Genomic DNA, 18,654 nt, shown 5'->3' on the forward strand with positions numbered 1-18,654 from the left:
AAGCAAAAGGGAGGAATTACAGATTTCGAAATGTGTTTGAAAACACGATCCTTGAAGCTATCCAAGTTTGTATTTATTGTTATTTTGATCCCTTTACTTCTAACATTGAGCACCCATTTGCACCAAATATAATGGTGTCAAGATAAATCTAGATATCAATCACAAAACCATGACAAATTATTACATTTAGCCACCATATAAAACTATGACACATGCTTGTCACGATTCTTATTAAAACCCGGGGGTAGGTGTGTGAATATCATTTGCAATTGTCATGGTTATTGAGCTGAATTGTAGCTAAAATAATATTACATTCTAAACGACCTATTGCCACACAAATAAATAAAATTGTTGGATAAGCTATTATGAGAAATCTGTAACCAATATTCATTCTTTTATTGTACACAACAATTATTTTCAATATACAACAATTTATGCATTACAGTAGTATATTGTACAACTCCATAAAACATAAATTGTTATGTATGAAAAAAAATTATTGTGTAAAAAATTATTATGTACGAATGACTTCCTTTATTTATGAAGTATAGAATATATCATTACAAAAGGCCCCTTGCTGAATTTGAGGATTCATTTGCTAGAAATGGAGGTATTTGTTCCAAAATGATGTCAACACATTAAATTGGCCCCCTCGATTTTTTTTTTTTTTTTTCAATTTTAGTTGGTTTATTTTAATTGCCTAGGCTTCCCTCTATAATGTATGTCCGCCCACTGTTTGGGCTTACTTTTGTCACGTAAGTTGTGAAAATGATGTCTAAAAAAATACCACCTACGGATTCACATTCTATAAAGATTAGCAGAAACATCTTTTATTATCGTGATAAAGGAGTGAAAAAGAGCTGAAAGCAAGCAATAACTACAGTTCTTCGATTGTTGCATGGTCGAAATCAATCCTTAAATCAACCATATTTCATGCGCTCTTTCCGAAAACATCTATGAGAATCCAAGAAATCAATCTTATTGTGGTTGAACATCCGCGAGTTATACATAACGAAATTAAATTCACCAGTTTTGTTAATGATCCATCAATAAATCTAGTCTTCTTCTTGACAGTCTGAATATGGCTCTGATTCATACTCTTGTTCTTGAAGGGCAGAATATTGCTCGGTTTCATCAAATAACTGGTTGACACGCAGAATAAAGAACATGATTAACAGAATGGTGATAAAAATACGGAAAAAAACGATCAGTGGATGCATGAGTTGTGGGTGGTTGTTGAAGCCGGGAGGATAGAAGCACCAATAACATGCAAGAGCACATCCAGTTACCTGAATAAACTACAAGAATAACAATATAAAGTTTATGTTATCAAGAGGAGGAATTCAAAACCATCAAGTTAAGGTGAAATTAAAACAAGTTTTAACTGAAAGTTCACTGACTTTCCGTCGTTTTCTCTCAAAAACTGAATGCAGATGTCATGTCATGTGAGCAATAGCGAAAGAAGTATCAAATGAGAAAAAGACATTGATCTGCTAAACATAATATTCAATTACCTTTATTTTTGTATTTTTTGATACAGGTCTTCTAGCAAATTTCATCGTCTCCCCTAGCATACTTGATGTGAACTTCAAATTTTTATCTAGAAAAGACGATTTTGACATCTCTTTGATATTGTAAATTTCCTCCTATTTTGTTTATCATAAATACCAAAGCAGGATTAGCGAAATCCAAATATCACACTAATCATAACCAAATCAGCATCGAGTACCACAATGTTAAATTAATAGATTATAACGGTTTAATAATATTTTCACTTACGTACGCTTGTAACATTTGATAGAAAAGATATTTGTATCAAACTTAAAAGCATCGTATGTATAATGCCATGAAAAGTGGATTTTAGAAAATATCAGTGGATTTTAAATAATACACCTATTTGGTAACCCCTTGAGTTTCTAAAAATGGAGGGTCGTAAGAATTGTAGGTCCTTAGTAATGCACACGTGTTGAAAAATAAAATATTAGAGAGAAAATGTACCAATTCAGGACCATGGATGATGCATCTAACAGTTTTCAACTCCGTAAATGATTGATGCAAGTGCTTAGGTCGACCTGTCTTTCTCCATCCTCGTACCTCTATACCAATGTATCATAAGATGAATTTTATCTATTTGCAGCATAAATATAACTAAAACCCTAAGAACTAGCTTGACAAAAGGGACATTACATACCTGTAGAGTCTATGGTATCACCAACTAAAATTCTAAACCAATCAGGAGTTGGTCTATCAACCTCCATTAACTCAAAGAAATCACGGCGACAAAGATATAACGCTCCTGTGCTTAATTGAAATCCAGACAAATCTCCTCCAAGAATTTCTACCCATTGCTTGTTATTTTCCATGATTTCTTCAGCTTCTTTATCATCAGTGTAAACAAGGCTCACACCACATTCATGTACCTCCAATCCACTCATTACAAGAATAGAGATACTAACTTTATCTCCGGTGTCCAATGTATTTCCAATTGGCCAATAGCTTAACCATATACCAACATTACCAAATTCAGGTTTGCCAAAGACTTTGGGGTTATACATCAAATCAACACCATTGGTTGTACTGATTTTACAAAACCACGACCAATCATCACCGGATATTGTGTAGTGGAAAGTTACATTAAGTCCTTTGAGCCTCTTATTCTTGGGAAATGAAGGCAACTCAAAGGACAAAGATGACGATTTTGATACATACTTAGGCTCCATGTTTGGATCCTTTACGTCTGGAAGAGATGTGCTCATTATATCGAATTCATACAATATCTATGCCATGTAAAGACTAGAATTCAGTCATATATAATCGGTTTGTAGGTAGAATTGTAATGTTCTTGTGTGTGCTTATGAATGTGTTTGATAGAAAAACAGTTTACCTGTACACACGAACTTCTGCCTTTGGTGAGCTCATCATCACCAACTAGCCACACCTCTAGATTTTGATATTTCTTTAGCCACTTCATGTGTCCCAAATCATTTTCTTCAAGATTGACTAAAGGAACTAATTTGATAAAGCCCTCGATTTCAGACAAACTAATGCAACCTTCATAGCCAAACTCTTGTAATGTGAATTGAGGTGATTCGAAAGTTATTCTCTCCAAAGCTTTACAATGATACACATACAATTCTGCAAGTGTATTTGGAAGACAAAGAATCCATTTAAGTCGTGAGCACAAAGATAAGTCAAGGACCCGTAGGTTTTTCAGATGATCATAACAAGGGAGGAACTCAAATAGACTATTGCCTAAGTTTAAGTACTGCAAAGATGGTTGAAGGCGAAAACTCAGAGGAAAAGAATCAGTACACTCAAGAAAACAATCCTTGAGGAATAATTGGTGTAATGAATGTGGGAAGGAAAATGTAGGTTGTTCTGCAACTGCTCCACTAAAAGTAGAAGCTACCATCCTTACAAACAAATTTTTGTGCTCCCTTTTGCACAAGTTTTCACACCCTGTCATGTTCAACAGTACAAGAGTTTTTAGGTCACTAATGGTTTTACAAACACGAACTAGACTATGACAATTCCAAAGAATCAAAGTCTCAAGATGTGGAATCTTGGACATGTTGCGGATTTCTATTAGATTGAACGAGTCCTTAAGATTTAGAATCTGCAGCGATTGAAGAACCTGTTGCGAAAGTAAAAAGATTTATGTGGCACTCAGTATCTGCATAAAGGCCATTAAAATTCAAAAAGAGGATATTTAATTTCCTACCGTGGGTGGGTCGAATACTTCCAAGCTGCTAGAGCTCATGTCTATAGCCACCAAATTTCCCATGAATAAGTCGGATGGTATGGTTCTTAAATGGAATCCAAGCATGCAAAGCCATCTTAAATCTTCAGAAATATTCTCATATGACCCAGTGAGTTGCACAAAATTTAGTTGGAGTAATTTTAGTTTGTCCATCTTTTGAAGTGCATCTGTCTTGAGGTTTGATACCTACAAAATTACAGTGAAGAGGGAGAGTAATTAAGCATAAGTAAGTTCACCAAAGATTCCCTAAGTATTAGGATTCAATTCCTTGAGTATTAATTGAGAATTATGATCTTGTAGTTATAAATCAATTGCTATTAATGAATTGGAATGAGACACACACACACATATACACACACACACCATCTATAATCCCTTCCACGCATCCAATTCACACTCGTTCCAAGTCTGGTATTTTCAAAAATCAACATATAGTTGACTTTGTGTCACTCACCAGCCATGCGTTGCATGTTTCTTTACTTTCTACAACTCAGCCTAAAGGGTACAAATCTGCTGCTAAACATCCTCAATGAATGGCCACCATTCATGATGAAATTGAGGCCTTACGTGCAAATAACACTTGGACCTTAGTGTGTTGACCGTATCACTCCAACATTGTCGGTTCTAGGTGAGTCTATTATACCAAGTATAACTCTGACGGCTCAGTTGAACATTTCATAGCCTGACTTGTTGCTCAAGGTTTCACCCAAATTCCTGGACTCGATTACTCTCATACTTTTAGTCCGGTTGTTAAAGCCTCCACATTTTTCATTGCTCTACCCCTTGTTGTCTTAAATACATGGTGTTTAAATTAGCTTGACGTCAAGAACGCATTTCTGCATCGTCATCTTACTGAGATAGTTTTTATGGAGTAACCGCCTGGGTTTGGGTTTACTGATCGTCAACTTCCTAATCATGTTTGCAAACTAACTAAGGCTCTTTATGGCTTAAAACAGACCCCTTGTGCCTAGTTTCAACGCCTTAGCACCTTCTTGCTTGCCAATGGTTTTTTCTGTAGCCATCCTGACGCCTCCTTATTCTTTTTTTCTCGACATCCATGCATCATGTAACTCGTTGTCTATGTCGCAATCTCGTTCTTACTGATAATCAGGAATATTCTGTCATTACAGTCTTCACTGCACGATTACACAAAGATTTTTCTATTAAATATATTGGTGCTCTGACTTAAATCCTTGGTTTAGAGGTGACTTATATTGATGATGGTCACTTTTTATGCAGTCGAAATATGCCAAAGACAATCTTACTCGTTCTGATTTAATTGACTCTAAATCTAGTACGAACACCCTTGGCCACTCATGAGACTTTCACAGCTGATGGAATGCCTTTTTCTGATCCTACTCTTTATCGATCCCTAGTCTGAGCTCTCCAATACTTAACAATTACTAGATTGGATCTCTCATATGCTGTGAATCCAGCTAGCTAATATCTCCATGCGCCTACTGATGCCCATTTAGTCTGTGAAACGTATACTAGGGTATGTAAAAGGCACCGTCTCTTTTGGCCTTATTTTCATACTACCTCAAACCAAAAATATTCTTGGTTATTCAGACGCTGATTGTGCTTGTTGTCTTGAGACTCGCCGGTTTACTTATGGTTATTCAAATTTTCTTGGTGTTAACTTAGTCTCATGGAGTGCTAAGAAACAACCAACCATCTCATGATCTAGTTGTGAGTCAGAATATCGGGCCATCACGAACACAGTAACTGAAATTGTTTGGATAACTCATCTTTTATGGGAACTTCATGCGCTACCTCCTGATCGCCCTAACTTGCTTTCTGACAACAAAAGTGCCATATTAATGACTAAAAACCCAGTTGCTCACAAAAGTGCTAAACATATTGATCTCGATTACCATTTTGTTCACACACTAGTAGCTTTGGGCAAACTTTACACAAAATTTGTACTAACCAAGCTTCAGGTGGCAGGCATCTTCACTAAAAGTCTTCCGCGTGCTCAATTTGAGAACTTTTGTGCGATGCTACGCCTTGGTCCACCACGCATTCGCTTGAGGGGGGATATTAGATAATTAGATAGTAAATTATTTAATTATATATTCTGTATTTATCTCTACTTTATTATAGGAGTTTATTGTTGTAATCTATTCTATATATACAATACAACACACACAAATTAACCAGTGGTTGATTTACTAAAACCTACAACTTGACTAAAGTATACCCATAGATGTATAAAAACAAGATGCAAGAATTTTTGGATCAACTTAAAGAGCTTCCATGTTTTCGTTACATATAAATAACAAACATAAGGTTTTAGTGATGTATTACCTTGAATGCGCGCTGCTCTTCCTGTAACATTCGCTTGTCAAGTGCTAGACCTTCCATTGTATTTGAACCCTAAATAGAAAAAAATAATGAAACTACAGAATTAAAGATAAACTAAGACAATGTGAATGCAAAAACAAGCTTCAACAAAAGAAGCATCTCACCTTTCCTTTTCGCAGAACATCATATGAATCCTTACTAAACCAGACTCTACTACGTTTTGCAGGGTCTTTGGGTGATTCTTGATGGACTATTGTTCTCCCCATCTCTTGAAGCAATGGGTGTATCATTAGTTTCTTGTTTGCGGAAACAGACACAAGGCATCTGTTGGTTAGTATTTTGATCCCCGATACTGCAGAGTAATCATGCTCCAATATCTTCACCACATAATCTATGTCTTTCCCGACAAAGAAACAAGCAATATGCAGAAACAAATCTTTGTTAGATTCATGTGGCAAAGAGTTGTAGCTCCTTATAAGTACACGTTGAATTCCAACATCAATATCTCTTCCCATTAAACTCAATGTACTTTTCCAAAATAGGATGCTATTATCCTGCGCTAGAGAGGAACCCAACACTTCTAGAGCCAACGGATTTCCTTCACAATACTTCAATACCTGTTTTGCAAGCTCCTCGTAACCTTCCATCAGAGTTTTGGATCCAAAGGCATGTCGACTCAATAGCTCTAATGATTCATCATCATCCAGTAATTTCATTTGGTACTCTTGACACCTCCAAGATCTAGACTCAAACCATTTACCAAGATTGTTGTCTCTAGTCGTTATTAAAATCTTGCTTTGTTTGTTAATATGCCCTGATCCTAGTAAAGCTACCAACTGTCTCGGTTCAATAATGTCATCAAGAAGAATAAGTGCTTTCTCCCCTTGTAATGCCTCTTCAATCTTGAATGTACCTTGACAAACACTAGGTATTTTTCTCTTCTTTCCACCTAAAATATCTGCTAAAAGTTTTTCTTGTATCTGAAGTAGATCATGTGGTTCTTTAGATCTAGTACCGATGTCTTCAAGAATGCTAATGCTTTCAAAATTTTGGCTATTTGAGTATACAATGTATCGGGCCAACGTTGTCTTCCCGCTTCCTCCCATGCCACAAATTACTAAAAATTCTGCATTGGATCCGTTTAACCAAGACTGGATATCCTTGTATCGTGTGGCCATCCCTATTAAATTGACTGGAAGATGGACTTGTTTACGATCTAGTTTATTGTATATGGTGCCAACAATTTCCTTTAGAAACTCTGTTTCAAACCTAGAACAACACAAGAAAATGAACAATTTCATTAGATGATGTTCAATGATTCGTTCACAGACAAGAATGAAAATATTTTCTTCAAAAAGACATATTCAGTCACTATTTTAAAAAATTAACTAATATTGTACCTTGTTAGTTTAAAACCTACATAAGTCGTCTTTGCATAAAAAGACCATTTTGCTCTTATTTATTTATTATTTATTTATTTGTTAATCATTAATTATTAATTATTAATCTATTATTAAAAGAAAATTTTTAATTAAATATATGGTCCCTTTACCATTGCCATCGACAAACACCACCACCACCACCACCACCACTACGTTCGATTTTTTGGGTTTGCCGAAAGAAAAGAAGACTCCAACAACCGTATATCTCCTCTCATCATTGTAGTGTGGTCGAATGTTATGAGAAGAAGAGGAGATGGGTGTGGCGTGGTATCCTAGTGGCGAAGAAGATCTAGGAGGGGAAGGGGATGGGTAGACCAAAACCCTAAATCATCGTCGAAGTGTCAAAACCTAAACCTTAGATCGTCATTATATCCCTTCATGGATGTGCATATGGTTTCAAACGGTGTTAGGGTTTCAGCGCAGATCTACGGTGATGGTGGCTCTGCAAGGTCAACTTCTCTGACGAGGCAGCGACTTCAAACGTCACTAGAAGTGGCTTCATACGTCTGTGGTAGGGATGTGAGTAGGGGTGAGGGAATTGGGTGGAGACTATAATAGATGTAGAGAGAAGGTCTGTCGGAGGGTGGATATGGTGATGGTGGCCGGTGACTGGCCGGCGAGTTGGGTCTCCTCTTTCCCTTTTATCGAGTGTGTGTGTATGTTTCCGATCAGCAACAAAGTGAAGGGTGGGGAAGATGAAGGGAGAGGGGTGGTCAGTAGTGTAGTAGGCCTTTAATTTTTTATATTTGAAATTTAAAATAAAAATAAAAGCATCAAATTAATTAAAAATTAAAAACACAAAGGTATTATCAATTTTGGCACGGACTAAATACGAAACAAAATCGTGTTTCAAACATGAAGGGTGCAAAGTTAAACCAAACAAGGGACCATCGGAGTTAAATTTTGAATATAAAGACTAAACATGTCTTTTGGCGCCTAGATGAATGACAATTCATATAATTACTCAATGAATACTTAACTTTCCTAATGCAATCGTAGTACTAATAAATGTTTAAATTTGATTCAAAGTTCAACAATGAAGATCAAAATTCAAATAAAACCTGGGTCAATTAAAGTGTTTACAATAGAATAGAAGATTTTTTCACTTTAACTAAACATTAAACTGCAAATGAAAACTAAATAAAAAACAAAATAAAACAAATATTGATTGATTAAACAAAATTATGTAAATCAAAGCCCTTATAGTCCAGTTCGTAAAAGGCTAAAACTGTAAATTGGAGACGTACTGTTCTTTTCGAGAAAGAATCAAAACCTTACTTAGCTCTAGTCAAGAGTCAAACTTGTATATGGTGTATCAATAAGAAGAAATCATTGCATATTTGTTCCTGATTACATTTTTTTCTCATTTATTTTTAATTCTTAGACACCATAATAGCCAAATCGGCCAACCCAACTTGTATTTATTCCTAATTGAATTACATTTTCACCAACTCCTCCAAATTTCTATGAAACAAACATCTCCTAAAAGTTCAAAGTTATTGACAAATTTAACAACAAAAGATTGACCGGGTCATGAATTTGATATGTAGACCAAAATTTGGCTAGAAGTTAATACCAATTATAGTCCAATAATTGAATAAAGTACTATCCAGTTAAAAATGGATATCAGTAAAGATCAAATTAAGAACCGATAAACAAACATACCCAGACAAAACCATGCCGGCCAAATCAGCAACCTCCTTAAGAGCTTTCCTCCACAGGTTGACTTTATCATTTGTCCACTTTGAAGAGGCTTTGACTTCGATTTCGAAGGTTTCATTTTGATTCCTCACGTCAGACGGATCAACGTGATAAAAAATTGGTAGAACGAAGTGATTGCGCTCCCTTCTTTGTGTGAGAATCAACAGAAGCTCGTCTAGGCACCAAGTGGACGTTGCATAGTTTTTTGACAATACAACTATTGAAGCCCTGGACTCTTTAACTGCACTCTCGATCTCTGGCTTCAGGTGTTCACCTCTGTTGATTTCTTCGTTATCCCTAAAAGTACAAATTCCTGCTCGCTTTAATGCGTAATAAAGATGATCTGTAAAAGAATCACGAGTGTCTTCGCCTCTAAAGCTTAGGTAAAGATCATATTTGTAAGAATTAGCAGTAGGAGAAGTCGTAGTGCAGGAGGAAGAACTGGAAGCCATTGAAGTTTCATATGCGAGAATAGAAGATGAAGACTAATTCCATCTTTTATGATAGACAAATATAATAATAATAAAATATCAAGTGGGTCTGGTTTTAGTAAAAGAAAATATTCATACAACAGCCAGCCATACACACCGATGATAAGTGATTAAAGGTCAACAATGTTTTATTTTGTTTGTAAAAAAACTATATTATTTTTTCATTTTCATTATATCATAACGTTTTAAAAATATTCAAAAACAAAACACAATTCTCGATTTTTCAAATATGTGCCTAAGGCCATATAAAAATTATTATTATAATTAAATGTGAAATGCATTAATTATGAAGATTATTAATGAATTTTATATTTAATTATGATAATATTTCTTATAATTAATGTATTTAATATTTAATTATGATAATAATTATGATTAATAAATACTTTTTATATGTATCCTTAAACCAAATATTAGAAAATCTCATTATCGTATGCTATGCTACAGCAAATATAGCTCATTTTTAAGATTAAAAAAAATACTGATGTGGATATTACCTAGCATATATATATATATATATATATATATATATATATATATATATATATATATATATATATATATATATATATATATATATATATATATATCAATTTTGTTAAAAGTCGTCTAATGGACTTGGGGTCAAAATAAAACAAATGTATTTTTGAGTTAAATGGTATTCTTTTCAACATAAATAAAACTTTGTTACCCTTCCAAAGACAACTTTCATGCACGTAATATCAGCATTAGCATTTTCTTATTTTGGATTAAAAAAAGGGCTAAACTTGCTATAGCTGTAACGGTTACGATTGAATTCCCCATTTGATAAAGCGGAATATGAAGGACCTAAAGAGGGAAAATGGTTTACAAACACAACAAAGTTTTCAAACTATTTAAAAACATCCATCATTCTTTATATGTTGAAAAAACTCAACGAAATCAACTTTTTATCTAAAAAGGCTTAACGAAGTTTCCAAACTATTCAAAAAAACCTCAATCATATTTTGTCAGTTCCAAATGTTAAGTTCGTTAAGTTTTTTGAACAGACAAAACATGATTGTGGTTTTTCGAACGGTTTGGAAACACCGTTGATCTTAAAAGTTATTTTTCCGATATGGTAATAAGCCACATCATCTGTTTCTCTTCTTTGACTTTCATAGAATTGAACAAAAGTGAAACTTCGTTGGGTTTTTTTAGACAAAAGCTCAAGTTCGTTGGGTTTTCTTGAACAGACAAAACATGATTGAGGTTTTTCAAATGGTTTGGAAACTTCATTGGGCTCGTAAATCATTTTTTCACATAAAAGAATGAGATAGATTTTACGTTTAAGCTCTTTGTATAAATGATATAGTAACAAAAATAAGATCTATCTCAACTATAACATGATTTAGCTTAACTATATATATTAAAAAAACAAACTAACTACTCTCTATACTATATAGTTTTTTACGCTACAATTGAATACATCAATGAGGAGCTCATAAGTCAAAAGGAATGTTCTTCACAATCACAAGAGAATATTTCAAGCCTCCTTGTCATCTTGCATAGAAAAATTATAACCACAACAATCTCCACCTCAATGCTTGGAATAGATGACACAAATCTTTTATAAACGAGACTTTATGTTCTAAACCAATAAATAGCAAAACTGAATCCAATCCGATTTCAGGATGTTTTTAATTCTGGATAGTCGGTCATAATTTGATCAAGTAAAGCTCTTGTACTTCAAGGAAATAAAGTTTACACCTTATTTGGTGTTGATGAAGTTGGTTAAGTAATTAAAGCCCTTTATTTTTTGGAGCCAAAAAGGGTAAAATAAGAAAAAATGATATTTTTGGACTCTTTGCATGTATTAATGAATTAAGTTCAGTATGCATTAAGTAAAAAGTATTTAGATAGAAGTTTTGGGCTTGTTAATACCTTCGTGTGTATATAAAGATCACCAAAAACAGATTGAAATGAGGAAGTTATGATCATTTAAAGTTGAAAGGAATCTGCAAAATCCCATCACCACGGCGCGCTGGTTATGCAACTAAAGGCCATAAAAGGCTTTCACTATATATAAAGAATTGGTTTCGTTTTTGGGTCATTTTCTCATCCTCCATCACATCTAAAGCCCTTAGGAGCAAACCCTAGCCTCCATCTTCATAGGTTGAGCTTCTCCTCTCTCATCCCATCCATTTTGGTGTAATTATTTGTGATTTGAGAAAGAAGTTCTTGCAAGATTGATTATTGGAGCTTTGCATCAAAGGATCTTTGTCAATGAAGAAATAAGGTTGCATCAGAGGATCTCAACTCTCATTCACATTTTATAACTTTATAAGTCAGAAAGCTTCATGCTTTATTGAGTTTTACCTTTGGATATATGAGTATCTTGTGTTATGGGTTCATTTTATGATGTTTTGGTCCCAAGATCTTTGTTTCCTTGGATTTTGAAGAATTCCACAACTTCTAAGTGATATATTTAGCTATTGGACCTTTGTCAATGAAGAAATGAGGTTTCTTTATGTCCATGTACAAGTTATGACCCTTTGGTGAGGTTTTGGACTTAGGGTTTTAGATCTTGGCTTATTACGATGTCCTACTGATAAAGTTGGAAACTTAATCAATTAACACCCTTAGAAGAATCAAAACTGAGCTTTTGAGCTCTAGAGGTTAAGGATTAAGTGCTTAATCCATTAATTTGTTTTGGACGCTCACCACATTGCGGTGAGGGTGGATCGAAGCGTAGTGGAAGGTTTCGGCCACATCTATTTTGTTGCCTTGTTGCCACGATGCATCATGTGTTGGCCATGGCGCGGTGTGTTAAACGTTGACTTTTTGACCGGTTTAATTTTTATTTAAACTTTGGTAGAATTAAGTATTTTACTAAAGACTAGTACCGACTTTGCTTTATGTAGCTCAGGTTAATTGTTTTGTTGTTGAGGTTGTTGTTAAGCTTCTCTTGATTAAGTTTAATTGAGTCTTCCCATTATATTGTGTAGGATGTTAGATTGTCTTTATGATTCTCGCATGTACGTTATGCATGTTGGGTGGGGTTCATTATGTGTCTTGGGTGGCATCCATTATGTTCCTTGGGTGTGGCTCGTTATGTACCACGGCTGGAGCCCGCATTGGTATGTGGTATCTTGGGGAACTCAATAAACATTATGCTTATGAATTTAAGTTTAAATATTGTAGGTTTTTTTGGCGGTATGGGAAGAACACGACGTGATTACATCGCATTTTTATCAAAAATTAACAAAAAAAAAATAAAAATTGTAACCAAAGTATTAAGTTTGGTGTGATGTTGAAAACTAGAATGTTAAAGATCTTAAAAGATGTCGAATATAATTATCATGCCCAAAATCCTAGGAAGAAAGTAATTATATTTAGAAAAACCCTTTAATGAAATTTATTCGTTCTGGAGCATAAATAAATGTATTTATAATATTTGGGACAAAAATAATGTTAAAATGATTGATAAGTTATTTTGCATAAGATAGTTGTAAGATACTCGAAAAGGTACCAAGATACCACATAATATAATGATAATTTAATATGAAAGTTAATTAACAATCAAACAAGTATGTGAAAAATGTTGTCATTGATCAAACAATCATGAATGTGTAAATCAAAGTAAGAACACAATGATGTATGAGGAAAGTCATTAATCCTTTTGGATCTCCGACATAAAAACTCAAGAGATGATAAACTCACTTGCCTTAGAACTTGTATTAAATCGTAAATAAGAGTTACAAGTGCTAGTTGATCTTAGAAAGAATGTTTTTGTGCTTGAGTGTTGAAATAATCAGATAAGAAGATGTTGAAGTATTTGTATGTGCATAAATCAGTTAGACTTTTATACACAAGAAGAATAACTTAAAGTCTTACATTCTTGGGATTCTCCTTGATCTCTGCTTGACCTGACTTTCTCGAGGGTCTCCAATGTACATGAGGCATTGACCATGTGTTGTTGACTTGGTCTATTTCTTTTTCATTAAGCCTTGAGTTCATGCATAAGATTTTCTTTTAAGAAAAATGATGGTATTCTAAGATACTATATAAATACAAGATCATGGGCTTACCTGAGATGTTAGTTCAAGTTTAATTTATAAATGATAAGTCAAAATTTCTACTCATAACAAATGCTCCCAAAAATCTTCAATCCAAGATCCTCGGTGATTGTAGATTTCTAGGCGCGAAATTTTCTTAGCAAATTATGATGTGACGTGACTCGTCCCTCCAAGACTAATCCTTTCCATATGTTCCTTTAAGAGATTTGAATTTTTGAAGAGAAATGATTTTCAGAACAGAACGTCATATAAATTCTAGTTGCTTCACCATTGAAGTTTAATCATAGGTATTTTCTCTTTTGTTCATCCTTAGTTTCTTCATGGGAAAAAAACATACTTGATATTGAGCTAGGTCTAATGTTCCAGTTATTGAAGACTTTAACAATTTGGGAATGTTGCCTGATGATGAAATTGAAACTAGTATGTGACAATTGGGAAACTTCTCTCATCGACCATCATTAGAGATTAGCATAAATAAATGATGATAACAGAGCTTTTCATATTTTAGGAAAAATATGATCAGTTATATAGTGTCAAAAATGAGTGACCAAAAAGTTACACCACTTTTAATAATAGTCAGTGTACTTGGAAAGTACACAACAAAGTGGTCTCAATGATATAAACCTTGCCTAAACCTAACTCCGATCGAAGGAGTTATGATTTTATAAAAAGTAAATATCAACCATGTTAATAATGCTATTAACTTTAAAATGGTATAAAGAAATCATGTAACACTCGGATTCTTGAGGAACAATTGTTGGGAATAAATCCCCTTTTAAGGATTGCACACGGCATGTTAGACAAACCAACACAGCTTGTCTAGATAAGAAGAAGTGCGACTTTCATTTAGTTCAACATGGCGCGTTGCCTCTTGGAACACAACGTGTTGATGGCTGGAATGAAAACCCTAATCTTTCGGGTTGTATTCTTTATTTAAAGGAACAAATGGCTAGGGTTTGTTCATCCTTAGCCCCTCAATCCCTAAAAGAAATCCTAATCATCTTTCCCTCCTATTTTTTGTCTAGTTTGGTGGTTTTGAAGCTAAAGAAGGAAGAAGGTGGATGTAGGAAGGGAAGGATCCAACTGTTGGATTAGGTGTCTAAGCCCGTAACTATTATTGGTATGTATTCGACCCGAGAGTAGCATGGTCCATTTGGGTTGCATATCATCAGGACAATTTGTTAGGATGGACTTTTGAGAGAAGGTTAATTATGGTTTATTAATATATTATAAGTTATAATATATTAATATGAAATCATATGTTTTAGTTAGTGTTGATCAAGAATTAATTTAGTGGTCAAAAGAGACTAATTAAATATGTGGGGATTAATTATGGTAATTAGTTATATTTATATGTGTTGGGCTTATGATCCATGTTGGACCAAGTTTATGTATGGTTACATAAAGAGCTGGGCCACATGGACCATGGATCATAACACTCATGGGTATGGATTTAGGTTATACCCATGACTCTTGGAATCCAACATATAAATATGCTACTTCATGACCAAAGCGTGTACACTTCTTTTCTTAGTGAAATATGGAGGTTTTTGTTGCATGGAATTCTCTCTCAAGTCCTACCTTTGTCCTTGATGTGTTGTGACTTCATTTGAGGCTTCCACACTATTGGGGCTAAGTTCTTAAGGCCAAATACATCAAGATCTCCAGCCACACAAAAAGGTATGTTACACTAGCTAGTATCTTATATAGTTTGTATGACAATTGCATGCTAGCTATAGGTTCAATACCTTGGAAACCATTTGCATGTATAATTAGTGAAAACATATATCAAAGGTATTTAGGGTTGTATGTGCACCATAGGATGTTGTATTATACCAAAACCCAAAACCAACAAGAAAGCCTTCACTCTTCAGTTTGGCACTCTTTTGGACCTTTGTAAGTGTCCAATACTCGATTTTTATCAATCCAAGTTGTTAGACCTTGAGTTTTATTCCTTCAGCTTCTTATTCATGAATGATGGAATGGTTATATCTCATAAAGTTGGCAACTTTATGAATCTCCAGGTCAAGAGGAGTTAATAGTGTTATGGATCTGGATTGTAATCAAGTTTTGATGTCATGCTTCGAGATTAGGTAATGAATCCCTATTTTGAACTAATTCAAGTTCAATACATGCATTGGACATGAATGTCTATAAAGCACCAACCTTTGGGATGGTTTTGGTGTTTGAATCACTTCTGGAAAAGGATGGACCTCAAAATTTGAGGATTAAGTGCTTGTTGGTTAAGCTCTGGCATTATTAAGCTTTATGCGTTGAGTTTTGAACCTTTTTGGGTAGTCCTAATGGATAAAATTGGAAAAGTTATCCTCCTAGACCACGTTATGGGCTAGATTTGAGTTTTGGAGCTCATGGAATCGGAGAAAAAACCTTAAAGTAGTAGGCTGTTGAAACTCGTGCAAAGACGGCGTGTTGCTGAGGTTTTCCTGACTATTTAGATGATGACGAAACACGACATGGCCAATGGGCAACACGGCGTGTTTGGTCAACATGGACTGTTGACTTTGACTTTGTCGAGAAGTTTGATTAGGCTTGACCATGGGATATTTTGGGCCTTATTTGGGCCTCTTTGGATTATTAGGTTTGGGCTTAAGTCCTGGTCAAAACTACGTAAGGGTTAAATTGGTCATTTACGCTAATACTGGTCTGATGTTTTCAATGAGAATCCAATTATTAATTGAATTTTATTTTGTATTGATAGCTCGAGGATATGTCAACCAGCAGCCAAGGATTATCTATTTGATTTGGCAGTGCGATGTGAGTTTTCTTACTAGGCTTAGCAGGTCAAAGGCACTAATGTCGACCCAGAGTTTATATGTTGGGATGCTAGATGCCTTCATGACTCTTGCATGTGTTGTGTATGGTATGCTTACCGAGCGAGGCTCATTGCTAGGTGGAGCCTGATGAGTAGATTGTATGCGAGTCATTAGTATCTACATGTATGCTTACCATGCGAGGCCCGATGTCGGGTGGGGCTCGATGAATGTATGGTATGATATAGTCTTTGTGATTATTGCATGTCCTAGTAAGGTTATATATTTATATGATTATGTGTGTATCAGGCGGGGCCCAATGTCAAGTGGGGCCTAGTGATGGATAGATTTTTAATCCGAGCTTGGCTTGATGCTGGGTAGGGGCCAAAGCTGAGCGGGGATCGATGTTGGGCAGGGCCCAAGGCCAAGTGGGACTCGATATTGGGCGAGGCCCAATGGAAGGCGGGAGCCCAGCATGTCATTTATGTTTGTATGGTATATGGTATCTTGGGGAGATCACTAAGCTTTGTGCTTATGGTTTTCAATTTATGTTTCAATTAGTTCGGTTTTCAAATGAAAGAGCTCAGGATGATTGTAGAGCACACACCACATGGTTTCCACTTTTGAGATATCACTCTGATAGATATGATGTTTGATACACTTATTTTCATTTGGGTTGTATGTATAATTTTTTTAATACTATTTTATTTTAAAATTGAAATTTTTGGATCATATTTTTGGGACGTTACAAGTTCGTATTAGAGCCTAAGTTTGAGGGATTTGGACATACGCTCAGGTGTGTTTGAACTCAAATTGAGGATTTGGTAAAGTTTTAAAAAAGAAATATATTTTTAAGAAAAAGAGTTTTCTAAGATAAGAAAGGATGTGGTGCATGCAATCAGCCGAGCTTAAGTAAGTTTCTCCCAAAATATCCATACATGTTATCTAGTATAAGCTAGCTACTTAAGATGTTGCAAAAGGGTGTTGAAATGGACCAAATGTGCAACGTTGCATGCTAAGTGTGAGTGAATGTGGCATACATGCCTCTATGTGGTGTGCTCGAAGAACAAGAAAAACAACAATTTTGGAAAACCATTGTGTCGTCCAATTTTCAACACAATAACCATTTAAGGATGTTCGACTAGGCTTCTAGAATAGGTATTTCATTTCGTCTAAAACATTACAAATTTAAGGATTTAGTTAAAAATTTTGAATTCTAAAAACTCAAAATGAGGATCAGTGGATGAAATAAACTCGAAATTGAGTATCTAAGAAGTAAAATCGGTAGTATGGTTAGCTAAATTACTTGTATATTTCACGAAATTTAACCAAAATCCATCAATTGATAAAAGCCTCAAACAATCTAAAAACATGAAATTAAGCCTGAATATGTTATAGGATTAAGTATAAAGGTTACCTAGAAGTAGAAGAGTCGAATGAGATAAAAAAAAAATCGAAGCTCGAGAGTAGGCGTATAATGCTTATGTCATGCATGTGGGACCAATAGAGACAAAAGAGGGGGGATCAAATAAATCTTGGAAAAGTATAGAATGAGGCCAAAAATCGACTTTAATGCTAATATGTTGCATGTTTGTGCGACGAACATTGTGTGCCCAACGCGCATGTGCAAAAATTTTAAAATTGACACTTTTCATCCGTATAAGCTTTTGATACCCTATATATTAAAATCCTGTAGGAGTTTTAATACATTTAGAAGACTGGGGGCAAGGAAGAAATATTTCCTTGGAATAATAAGAAATTTTGTTCATAATAAGAGTTGCTAGGAAAGCAACAATAGCATTTCGTAGTAAGAGAGAAAACAACAATAAACTAAAAGATGCATAGGATAGAAGTGAAGTCTTTAGTTAACAAGCGATAAGAAGCCAAGTTGTTAGGAAAGAAAATCTAGTACCCTACAAATGGAAAAGGTAGTGTTTTCCCAGTAAATCAAAGATAGAATGACAACCCAATAGGAACAACGAGTAACCTTCTTGTTGTCATATCAGGATAACAATCCTTCAATGCTAACCTATATTGACTCGACCACCATTTGTACCATGATTCAACGTCAAGATCTGATGCGTTAGGAAATATCAAAGCTAGTAAGAATGAGGGGAGCAATAAGGAGGATACTCAAATGAATAGACC

The 18,654-nt window shown here is 34.8% G+C and overlaps 1 protein-coding gene across 1 annotated transcript; it reads right to left on the minus strand.

Moving 5' to 3' along the window:
• Window positions 1-511: 511 nt before the first annotated feature.
• On the minus strand, window positions 512-9,691 carry LOC145015474 (disease resistance protein RML1A-like). Its single transcript, XM_078973953.1, has 9 exons — window positions 9,172-9,691; window positions 6,229-7,333; window positions 6,068-6,136; window positions 3,722-3,946; window positions 2,885-3,634; window positions 2,192-2,777; window positions 1,999-2,096; window positions 1,515-1,646; window positions 512-1,298 (listed from the first exon to the last, which is right to left on the minus strand). Exons 1-9 carry the CDS (start codon window positions 9,657-9,659, stop codon window positions 1,056-1,058), a joined length of 3,696 nt encoding a protein of 1,231 aa, XP_078830079.1. The 5' UTR covers window positions 9,660-9,691; the 3' UTR covers window positions 512-1,055.
• Window positions 9,692-18,654: the final 8,963 nt, after the last annotated feature.

Source organism: Lactuca saligna, chromosome 9 (genome assembly GCF_052625555.1).
Source record: "Lactuca saligna cultivar CGN05327 chromosome 9, ASM5262555v1, whole genome shotgun sequence".
In the NCBI taxonomy this organism is placed as follows: Eukaryota; Viridiplantae; Streptophyta; class Magnoliopsida; order Asterales; family Asteraceae; genus Lactuca; species Lactuca saligna.

What these genes read in the sequence shown, in the direction of transcription:
- LOC145015474 (XM_078973953.1), bottom strand. Translation starts at nt 9,659, where the DNA reads ATGGCTTCCAGTTCTTCCTCCTGCACTACGACTTCTCCTACTGCTAAT. An exon ending in GCAGAAGTTCGTGTGTACAG is followed by an intron (nt 2,778 to 2,884) that starts GTAAACTGTTTT and finishes TACATGGCATAG; the next exon opens with ATATTGTATGAATTCGATAT. An exon ending in TGATACCATAGACTCTACAG is followed by an intron (nt 2,097 to 2,191) that starts GTATGTAATGTC and finishes ACATTGGTATAG; the next exon opens with AGGTACGAGGATGGAGAAAG.